This window comes from Trachurus japonicus, chromosome 21, assembly GCF_045865225.1.
Source record: "Trachurus japonicus isolate A0001 chromosome 21, Traja_1.0".
Lineage (NCBI taxonomy): Eukaryota > Metazoa > Chordata > Actinopteri > Carangiformes > Carangidae > Trachurus > Trachurus japonicus.
Window position 1 is genome coordinate 16244557 of NC_140927.1, and position 12036 is coordinate 16256592.

Below are 12036 nucleotides of genomic sequence, written 5' to 3' on the forward strand. Positions count from 1 at the left end.
TCCTGCTTGGTAAGCAGTTTGACCAGCCTGGGGTCTTATGGCACATAATTCAGAGAATACTCAACCTAGTTTCTTCTAGTTTTGGATGCATGTAAGCCAGTGCTGGTTTATCTTACCTGATATGTTCTTTATCAAACAAGAGATAAAAGAACATTTAGAACATGTTAGTTACAACAGAGTTTGTCCTGGCTTTCAACTGTAAAAAGCACACAGAAACACAAAAAAAGCAGTAATCAAAGTGTGACCAAAGTGGATTGTTACATTTAAGCGGATGTGAATGTAATTTCCTGGATTTATCAGTTTGCCCCGAGCTCCCGAGGTATTTATTTTGAAGGAAACTGTGCCTGCGGTGGAGACAACTTTATTCCTGTCTCTGTTGTCACGCTGATACCTTTGTGCACCGCCTGTGTTTCTAGGGAGTTTGCGTGGCGTGACCCAGAGCTTACAGAGGTGATTCACATGCTGCAGCACCACTTCCCCTCGGTGCAGGCCAACGCAGCCGCCTACCTGCAGCACCTGTGCTTTGGTGATAATCGAATCAAGTCTGAGGTAAGCATTGTATGGATCCCATGCTGTGTTTTAGTAGAATGACTTCAATCACACTTTTAATTTCCGATAATTATTACACGCTGTGCTCATGCTTTGTGCATTTATCTGTTTTAACTGTGTCGTGTTTAAAGGGAATCGACAGCTTATTGTAACTGTGGTTTTATTGTGGAAGCTACAGCCATTTGTTGTAATGCACAAAAATGCAGCAACATCCGCAGCAAACTATTTTCTAGATGATAAAACAAGGTGTGAACAAAACCCCAAATGAAGTTATATTCATTGGGAAGAGAAAACAATGGCTTTGCCTGTGCAGTAAGAGTTCATTAGAAACATTACAGCTCACTTTTGCTTTTTATCTCCCAATAATGTTGCTGCTGATCTGCCAAATCTTCAGGCTAATCTCAGTCTTGCTTGTTGCATAACATGGCCTATTTTTAGCACTTTTGCCCCATTCCAAGACCTCAGCAGTCGCTGTGGTGAGTCAGTGTCATCAGAACCAAAAAAAAAAAAAAAGAAAACCGACTGCCAGACCCGTAAAGATAAAACCCAAGTTATTGAAAATAAATTTCCTTTGAAATCAGATTCTCAGTTATGCTCTGAGGATGGAAATGTCAGTCAGTTGGTCCAACACTTTGGTTCAGGACAACAATCTGTCCCCTGACTCTGTGTTTGTCCCTTTCTATACCAAACAGTGAGGCAGATCTTGATACATAGACACATTCACACATCTCAGTCATACCATAAGCCAACAAAAAATGCCCACAGCATACAGCAACAGTAACAAAACAGACATACAGTAATCAATGCGACATTTATAGTCAGTCTTTTTTTTTTTAAACATAATAGGCTCTGTTTTAACGAACCAAACCACATGGACTGAAGCTTGTGGCACAGCCAGTCCTGGCACACACACACACACGCACACACGCACACACGCTGCAGCTCTGTGTTCTCTGAGGGGCGAAGACAGGCTGAGTGAATCAACACACTGCATGCACTGCAGCAGAAATCACATTAGGGATATTTTGTGTTGTATGATGATGTTTGGTTCATGATAAGGTGCATCGGCAAATTTCGGTGATGAAGGAGGTTTTATCAGGTAATTTAGTAAGAAAGAAGCTTCTGTGTAAAGCCTTGTGTAGGAGACATCCATGGTGCATGACAACACGATACAACACACACCTCAAAGAAGATAACTGACTCTCTGAAGCTTTATTGTAACGTTTCACCATTTAAGGTCATTTTCAACTTTCAACAGGGGCCATCACAGTGCACAGGGAGGTACACCTCTGTAGGTTGCCTTATAGTACTGAAATATGTTCCCTTTTAAAAATAACAGTGAAATATTGCACGAGTGACTTACAACCAGGTTTTGCTGGTCAGTTGGGTAAGATAGCAATGCACTAACAGTGTGCCAGATCACACCTCATTTTAATCCAACACAGCCATGGGCACATAGATAGATGTGAGTGTATTTGCTATTTAAACAACATGGGCGCTAGATTGGAACTAGCAAAGATACTTACATTATGATTTACGTAGGTCGTAACATGGGGAACACATGGAGGAATAGGACTTAGATATGGTGCCAAATAACATATTCCAAAATTATTCATTTTTCAATTCTTTGCTCCAGAACAAAATGTAAATTTAATCTTTCAAACCCCTGTGTCCTGTGGTTAATACTTTTTCTGCAGTCATAGATTAACATAGATTACTTTTCCAAATAAATAGCTAAACAAGCCAGACACAGGGGAAAATCATTTGTCCTTCAACTCATTAGTAATAATAATAATGTGAATAATAAACAATAATAATTCAGTGAGTCCATTCCTGAGTCACTTTGTTTTGGCTGAGATGTTTTCTGGTCTGATGGCAGATAATAGTATTTATTATTTATGTATTCATAGCAGATAATATGAATAAATTCCCTGTGTATAGATTCTGCAGCGACATGAATAAATGCATCATTTTGCCTTTTCACAATATATAAGGTGAAAAGTTATGAGCTTTGTCAGAGTCATTTCCTGAGTGCTAATGGTGTGTGTGTGTGTGATCTCATTCACTCTGTTTATAGGTTTGTCGACTGGGAGGTATTAAACACCTGGTGGACCTACTAGACCACAAGGTCCTTGAGGTCCAAAAGAACTCATGTGGAGCTCTGAGGAACCTTGTTTATGGCAAAGCAGTGGATGACAATAAGATCGCCGTGAGGAATGCAGGAGGCGTTCCAGCTCTGCTCCGCCTGCTGAGAAAGACTGTAGATGCAGAAGTGCGGGAGCTTGTCACAGGTAGGTCGGTATGGGGAGAGAATATTTATGCAGGTTATAGACTGTTGTGAATTCTAAGATGGATGAAGTTACACTGCCTCTCACATATGTCTTTGAAAATGTGTGCTTGAGAATTTCCCACAAAGTGATAAAGCTTTATGAACTTCCTCGTCTTCCTACCTTCATCATCTTCTGCCATGTGTTGCACGGAGAGCAGCTGCAAAATTACATTCTCAACAGAATTTAAAACCCCCAAAATATTCAGTTTACACTTGGGGAAAAGCAGTAAATCACACATATTTACTAACCTGTGGCACCAAAGAATATTTTAAATCTTTACATAAATAAACAAGTGATCGATAACCAAATTGGTTGTTCAATGTTAAGTTGATTATCTAATAAATTCTGCAAGATTAAGTCTGAATTAAGATGCCCAAGAACAGATACAAAAGAATTAAACAAGCTGCTTTCCATGCTCTGTCCTAAGATCACACGCGTCATAGTGAATGAATCATGGAGGCTTTTGGCTCTACACCTGTCACTACTGCTTATGATACATGGAAAGAAATAAAACCACACTTTCACCGGATTCATATTCTTTTATGACTTAGGCTGCAGAGAGATTTAGCTCATTCTCCGTCTGAAAATTGTCCCTGACACTCTGCTTGTCAGTCTGCCTCCTCTTTGCATCGGGCTGTGTGCAGGTCGGTTGTATTTGTGTATTGTCTGAGCTTTGCAAACAGGGTATAAATCCATGTTGTTTTGGATCAGGGTGGAGCGCTACAGAAATAAGCAAGCCAAGACATTTGGCTCCCAGGTTGCTGAGTCAGCTGTTGGTGCTCCACTTCAAACCCCACTCTAACATGGTCTCAGGTTACAGTCCAGTGGTCCTGAGGGAAAACAATACAACCGGTGTACAAACATAACACTCCGCAGCATTTGTATATTGTCTAGAAAGAGATTGCCCTCAGTTTTTTGTTTCAATTAAGTCTGTTTGCTTTGCTGAATGCATACTGAATGTTAAATAATCAAATTTCTAAAAGGGCAAAATAACATAATTTGTCTCTGCTCACGCTTGTGCTTGTGTTGTAAGCACACAGGGTGTAAGTGCACGGGGGTTTTACGGCTGAGAACCACTCAAATTTCTTCGCTCCCTTCATTCACATTTCAAAAGGTTGCACAGACGTGCATTGCGCAATCAGAGTCAGCACTTTTAATGTGGGCTCTGTTTTTCCCCTTTCATCCACTAGTTAAAGAGCCTGCGGTGGCTAATTGGTAGTGCATGCCCCAGGATGGGGAGCAATTAGAAAAAGGTCAGTACTGCCGAATCACCTTTGGTTAATTACAGCTGATGAGAACAATTCACATAAAGAGCTTTCAGGTGGATGACAAGGGCAACCCACACCACAGCTCTGAGTGGAGCAGACTAGAGCTCACCCACTCACCCACAGCTCCTTTCCACTTATGATGGATAGTTTTGGCCAATATCAACAATATTGGATTCTAAATGTAGTCAAGAAGCCGACCAGTTGTCAGGACCCTGGGGCTACTGGGGTTAACGGCTCCCTCTTGACTCCTCTGTGTGGTCCAGGTGGCAGCTATGCATCATTACGGCTATCTACAAGAACAGACCACGGCTTGCTTCAGGTCAGGGGTCATGTTGTGGGGACACACAATGCGATCATAGCCATCTTACCTGCCATGTCCTCCAGCAGCTGTTGTGGTTATTCCTGTCCTCAAACAACCCTTGAGATCAAAAGGCCAAGCCCAGAGCATTGCCGTTAGCTGTACTACAGGGAAACCTGAAAATGGTGCTTGTGTGGGTTTTCTTCTCTCTCACACACACACACGCACGCACACACACGTGCACAAAACTAATGTTTTGATACCCTGTGTAAGCTCTTACCTTGGCTACATTCAGGAAAACTCAGCTACACACTTAATCATGATTTCATTATGTTTGGAGTGCTTGGAGTTGATTGCACTTGGTTCACTTAGTTTTTGTCTTTTGTTTTTACTCCATTTATGACCTTCATGAGACCACAATAACTTTTTAACTGTGTGTATTTTTCAGTATCAGTTTAAACTAACATTACTTTGGAAAAATCAGCAATACATAAGTAGCAATACACTGAAGAGAAAATGAGAAACACCCACTAACCTCAACTGTGCACCACAAGTCAATGCAGCATTGACAAGTTTCCAGTTCAACTCCCAAAAACTGAACGGTTAACAAATATGGCAGGCATTTTGGATGATCAGCAGCTTCTCACAGTGTGAAGTAAAAACCCACTCGGTTATTGCTTCATCTGACAAAGTCGATCACATGCTGAAGTCATGCAGTGAACCAAATCCTGCCCTATTGGTAATGAGTGTGTTAACTTACAAGATACAGATACAGCAACATGTCAAATATCCTCAATTGTTTCATTATCATCTCATATGACAGAAAATTACTAATCTGTTCATCAGTTATTGGACTGATTAGAGTGTAAAACAAAACTTTGTGTGTATTGGAGTCATTCAATAATTACGAATCTATCCGACTGTATTTTCCATAAAAGTCATCCAAATATTTCTAGAACATTAAATGTGCCAAACGTATTGGTGCTCAGCAGCTAGGGGCTTGACATGTCTCCATGCCAAAGTACCAGTATAATCACAATTATAACCGCAGGGCCAAGTTACAAGGAAAATACTGGGAGGAAAAAAAAATTTGGAATTGATTTTTGACACACAAAGCCAACATCTATTAACTAGTCAGGTAAAGAAGAACATGGCATAGAAATTATCTGACTGCTGACACACACCTAAAATTTCCCCCTTTTAGCAGTCACTTTATAGGGGCAACATAACAGATTTATTACATAAAAAAATCTGGCAAATGGCCTCTGATAGAGACAGTGGTCAGAGACACACTCAGTATGTTTACATGACACTTGAAAAAAACGAATTATTGCCTTAATCCGACTAACTGGACAACTGAAGTGCATGTAAACGCCTTAGTCCGACTAAAGTTGGAGTTCTCCAACTCTGATTAAGACACCCAGATAATGCGATTGGAATTCGATTTTCTCCGTCATGTGTACGCCTTAGTCGGACTGAAGCTGGACAATGCGTGTGTGCATGCTCCATAACAGTAGAGACGGCACAAAGTGGAGCAGAGAAGCCGCCCGAACCCGGCAAAGTAAAGAAAAAAACCCAACGTCAGCGCCGATTCAATGCATTTCACACAGCGCGACCAGCAAGAGTGTTTTATTTTAAAAAAAGAAAAGAAAGAGAGAGAGGAAGCCCGTACCCTATTCTCAGCGAGAATCCGGCCCAGACTGGCGCGTGTGGTCAGGAACTGCATTTGAGCATTTATTATTAAGCTTACTAAGTTGTTTATATTCAGTTTTTTACAAGGTGACAGAAAAGTCAACAGGGGGGCGCCAAAATCGAATTTTGAGCATAGCTCGATTAAGCTCTGCATGTAAACTTAACTCAATAGGCAACAATCAGAGTGGTGGCCTATTGTCTCTGGTTTAATGCAGCAGCCCCTCAGACTAAAGTCATACAAGTACAATCCCTTCTGCCCAATTAGTTCCTGATCAGGAACAGTTTGACATTCATCCTCTCTGTATCACCGTCCGCGAAACCTAAGACCCTGTTACAGCTGAGCTGCCTCAAGTCATAAGAAATGTCCATTTAGCTCTCAGTTCACTTAGTTCCTGGATCAGCGATTCAGAAGCTATTAAGACATTCTGACTAGTTTTATATTTTTCACCATCTCTCTGTTGAACCCCTCGTGCTGTTGGCCGGGGGGGTGAGCAGCAGTGTTTACCTTTAGGTCAGTGTTTGAAAGCCCAGAACAGCAAAGAACGCCCCACTAAGCAGACGGCACGGTTTGGGACCCTGTTTACCCACACTGATCTGCTCCATTTGACCATCAGATATGACTTTGGGGCACTGCCACTCATGCTACACCACTGACATCATTGTCAGTCACACTTCAGTGATTCGCCTGTTGATATTCTGTGGCGTGCTGCTACCTCCTCCTAGAACCACTCACGAGAATTTTTTATTTCTCCAAATTAACATCGGAGTGGGCGTGGAGGAACTTAACAAAGGCACAATGGATGTGGAGTTTTAAGAACCGTGGAAGCGCGTCAGCAAGCGTGAGAATTTGTGCGATATCTCTGCATTAGTCGTCCTATTTCAGGCCAATTCAAGTATGTCGTGAGAAAGGCAAACACAGACCTGAATGTGCTGCACAAGGAACAGAGCTCCATCACCACAGAGGGATTTGATTGAAATGTAACCCACAGCTTGAGTGGAGCACAGACGCCAGCCCACCTGATGTTAGGGTTTCGGCATGCAGCAACACACACACACGCACACACCTCCAGAAAGCTCAGATAAAAAGCACACGCTGCATTTTAATGTTGGAGCCAACTACCACTTCATTCTCAGCTTTGCCTCGATATGTTGTCATTATAAAAATGAAATAACGAAAGTTCACTTAAGGATTTGAATGGGGTTCAAAGCACTTTGATGTAGTTCTAATAAGGATAATGGTAAGTGGAGTGACTGTTGATTAAATGACTGGCAGAAAAAACTCTCTGGCAGGCGTGTATATCTGTCTGCTTAGCTTCTTGCCAGCTTAACTTCTTCTTAGCGAGAACGGGGAACAGCCTGTTAAATTAATAAACACTGAGGTTAAGAAAGGAGAACCCAGTAAAGCTAATTATAATTTTTGACCTTTTCCAATGAGATGTCCTTGTATACACAGTACATCTACAACCAGACACAACTCAGTGTAACAGCTTGCTCCGGTCTCTAGGTCGTGTGCTGTAGTCTGCATTTACAAGCCAAGGTCAGCAAGTTATAGAGCAAAAACAAAAACCAAATGGCAACCATCATAAGTCGTAAGTCATGAAATGATAACACTTGGACCACTGGCACACATGCACTTTAACATTTTGCTCTAGCAGCATTGGATTTGATTATTAGACATGTATACAGCCGTATGTCTTTACAGCAGATCCCAGCTCATGTGGCATTAGCCTCCTCCAGGGTTACTGGTGCTCAGCAAAAGTTAGCCTTTGCCTTAGTATATAAGCCTAGCAGCAAGAGCCATTTAATTAGAAGAACATGCTACATGCTGGCTAATCCTTGACAGATGCAGCATCAAAAGCTGCCAGGACTGGCCCTGATTATCAGTGGTTACCAAAAGTATATTTGAATTGAGTGAAATGATGGCATAATTTCTAAAGACTTTACATTATTTATATTTCATTTCAAATGACTGAGCCTATGCCATATGGATGCCCGCCTAGTCTTTCCTTTTTCTTTTTCTTTTTCTTTTTTTTTTCTCATTTTTTCATTTCAACCAAATAATCTTCTCCCCGAGGATATTCTGCCCTGATGAAATTTGATATGAATGTCTGATGCCTCAATGCAGGAGTCGTGGCTCATTTCTTAAGAGGGGGGTATTTTCACTCTGGTTCAGTGTACACGTCTGTCTCTGCTAATTTATGTACATTTGTTTGTGGACACATCCTCACAAACTGAGCTATTAAAAGCACGTGTTGGTTCCTCTGTTGGGTTGCCCTAACGGCATATGACAGCTGACAAAACCGGAGGTTCGCGTGCCTGCTTCTCAACGCGTGTGCTTGCATGTGTGCGTCTCCGCAGGGGTGTTGTGGAACCTGTCGTCATGTGATGCCGTCAAGATGACAATCATTCGGGACGCCTTAACAACTCTGACCAACACTGTGATCATCCCTCATTCTGGATGGAGCAGCTCCACGTTCGATGACGACCACAAACTGAAGTTTCACTCCTCCCTGGTGCTGAGGAACACCACAGGATGTCTGAGGTGATGAACCACCTGATGAACACACTTGGCACTAGCGCCCCGCTGTGGTCATCTGACGCCGTTACATCTAGTGGCTTATGCGTTCACACTAATTCTGTATTTGAGAAAAATATAATACTGGACTGAACCACCTGAAATGTACACACAAGAGACTGTTAGAGAGTCACATTCACACCAGATAAGTCTTCAATTTGTCAGACATAGTGACTTTAATATCCTGCAGTGAAGGAAAAAGAAAAAGAGGCTGCAGGAAGACAGAAGGGTGGGGGGGAGTTCGCACCGGCCATATTTATTTAACATACATGTAGAGGTCAGTGGAACTTACTGCTTGTGTTTTGCACACAGCATGAACACACACAGAAAACTACACATCCTATGTATACAATATTGTATCTAAATTACATTTTTGTTACCGTAATTGACCAGGCTTGTTTTACGAATACGATATAATGTGAATGACTTTACTAATCCCCAAAGGGAAATTCATTTGTCTGGCAGCTCATCTACCATTTGCAGATGAATTAAAAAGCCTGATGGTTGTAGGTACAAAGGATCTTCTATATCTCTCCATCCTGCAGTGGAGAGAGAGGAGCCGTCCACCAATTCTAGCTATTTAGACAAATAACTAGAATTTTGACCCATCATGTTTGTGTTTCAAAGCTGTAACTTCACATATTCTCATCGTCAAAGATGATATGAGATCATCTTTAACGTCAGATTAATGATGACACCAGCTTCTCTCTCTTGGGACTTCTTTCTTTGAAGACATTGTGCTTCATGTGGAGCTTAGCCTTTAATTGGTGACAGCTAGTTGAACTGTGTGTCACTGTGTGTCTCTTTGCACAGATTCATGCATCGGTATGGCTCAGTGTGTGTGTGTGTGTGTGTGTGTGTGTGTGTGTGTGTGTGTGTGTGTGTGTGTGTGTGTGTGTGTGTGTGTGTGTGTGTGTTACTGAGTAGTGCTATAATGACTTCAGTCAGACCACACACACTCACACACTTCACACGTGTGGGGATGGCAGAACCAACGTTGCACATTCAGATGGAATACACACAAACACACCCACACACAGCTGTCAATTCGCGTGTTTACATATGCTCATTTGGTTGTTAAGCAAAGACACAAATCAAAGGCCTAATATGTGTGTGTTTTTGTACGTATGTGTGCATGCGTGCCTGTGTGTGTGTGTGTGTGTGTGTGTGTGTGTGTGTGTGTTCTTTCTAATAGGAACCTGAGTTCAGCTGGTGAGGAGGCCAGGAAACAGATGCGCATTTGTGAGGGCCTGGTTGACTCACTGCTGTACGTCATCAAAGCCTGTGTAAACACCTCTGACTTCGACAGCAAGGTACGCAGTAAGGCGCCCACACATACACACATGATAAGGGGCTCTTGATTGAATCATATTGTTGGTAATGTCTGAAAGTTTCATGTGCTTTGTGACCTAGCACACAACCTGTACACACACAACAGTGGACAAGGTAGCTCATTGACCCAATGACACAGCGTACTTACATTTTTTCCCATGGGAGCAGTAGTTTCAAAATCGAATCTTTCAGACACGCATCTGTGGGTAAAAAACATAAGTCGAGTGGCTCATCTGTACCGTGGAGCTCATCTCCCATGGGAACTGGCCCCCGTTAATTTTGTCATACCTATATGCTCATTGACATTCTGCGAGGCAAAGCCTGTACGGGGCTCAAACAGCATGGAATTAAATCCATTTGCACTGGTGCAGATATTCTCTCTAAATGGAGACCCATGGGTTCCATATCTAATTGATTTGTAGCGCGGCAAATGGCAGGGCTTTGTACCACACATACGCTGTAGATACTGTAGCATGCCGCACTGAGTTTAGAGCATTGTAACTTTTGTCATGGTGATTTAGAGACCCGCTGCTGTAACTACACACCCTCTCTCTCTCTCTTCCTCATGCTTGCCTTTAGATTGTGGAGAACTGTATTTGCACTCTGAGGAACCTGTCATATCGTCTGGAGCTGGAGATGCCGCCGTCTCGACTGATCGGGGGACAGGAGCTGGACGGTTTACTGGGCAACGAGTCTCCCAGTAAAGATGTGGATTCCAGCTGCTGGGGCAGGAAGAAAAAGAAGAAGAAAAAGAGCCTGCAGGAAGACACAGTGAGTTTGGAGCTTTTTAAATTGAGGCTCAGAGCAGTTTTGAAATGAAATTGGGGGGGGGAAACGTTTGCATTGTCTGTATTTATTTAAGATACACGTCAAGGTCAGTGGGACATAGTGCATGTGTTTTGTCCACAGGGTGAACACACACATAAAAATACACAGCTTGTGTATACATTATTCTATCTAGTCCAGGCTTATAAAAGGATTAATTTCAATTTCCAAAAAGTCACAAATGCTTTGGTTGTTTGCTCAGTGGGACGGTGTGGGACCCATCCCTGGCTTCTCCAAGTCTCCCAAGGGGGCAGAGATGCTGTGGCACCCTGCCGTAGTTAAGCCTTACTTGACACTGCTGGCTGAAAGCTCAAATCCTGCTACTCTGGAGGGCGCTGCTGGGTCCCTTCAGAACCTGTCAGCTGGCAACTGGAAGGTACAGTACCAGTATTTGTGTATCTGTGAACACACACACACACACACACACATTTGAGTGTATACATGTAGTGTTAAATGTGAGAACCTGAGAGACAAAGCATCTATCGAGCTGTTTTAAAAGGATTTAACAGCTCACCTCCTGTGTCAGTCAAGGGGGATGTGTATTCTTTTACACTTGAAATCACACATGTTCAAAATGTGCATCTCAGGAACATTCATTTTCCTGTGTGGCTTCTCGACCCTTTTAAAGTTTTAATGCCTTTTCGCGCATGTATGTGTTTCTTTGTTTGTGTGCACAGTTTGCAGCATACATTCGTGCAGCAGTGCGTAAAGAGAAAGGACTGCCCATCCTAGTGGAGCTGCTGCGGATGGATAATGACAGAGTGGTGTGTTCGGTTGCCACCGCTCTGAGAAACATGGCACTGGATGTCAGGAACAAGGAACTTATAGGTGAGGAGCCACTCTGTCACACGGCATGTCCTTCAGACTGCAACGGGTTTAGCCAGGCTGAATAAAATAAACTGGTATTTCTATAAACACACAAGATTGTAAATGCTGTCTCACCTGTGTTTTGTTTAAACGGTGTCACTCCTGCTCGTGTTGCAAGTAAAACCATCACAATTATTGTAATACCCAACAGTGTATATGACAATGACTCTATATTCAGACATATATTTGACACATCACACTTTCATGTTTTATATAATATGCCTATATGACACAATGAACATAATGTAAAAACAAGGTCATTTGAATGACCTTTCAAAATCAAATGCAGACACAGGATCG

At 42.3% G+C, this 12036-nt stretch overlaps 1 protein-coding gene across 8 annotated transcripts in view; it reads left to right on the forward strand.

Moving 5' to 3' along the window:
- The window catches only part of pkp4 (plakophilin 4), an 80916-nt gene that overhangs the window by 62331 nt on the left and 6549 nt on the right, over positions 1 to 12036 (forward strand). For all 8 annotated transcript variants that reach the window (XM_085765587.1, XM_085765584.1, XM_085765586.1 and 5 more), the window contains 7 exons: positions 417 to 549; positions 2627 to 2840; positions 8496 to 8679; positions 9908 to 10025; positions 10624 to 10815; positions 11072 to 11245; positions 11547 to 11697. In XM_085765587.1, the coding sequence (XP_085621713.1) occupies positions 417 to 549; positions 2627 to 2840; positions 8496 to 8679; positions 9908 to 10025; positions 10624 to 10815; positions 11072 to 11245; positions 11547 to 11697 (1166 nt within the window). The remainder of the gene's footprint in view (positions 1 to 416; positions 550 to 2626; positions 2841 to 8495; positions 8680 to 9907; positions 10026 to 10623; positions 10816 to 11071; positions 11246 to 11546; positions 11698 to 12036) is intronic.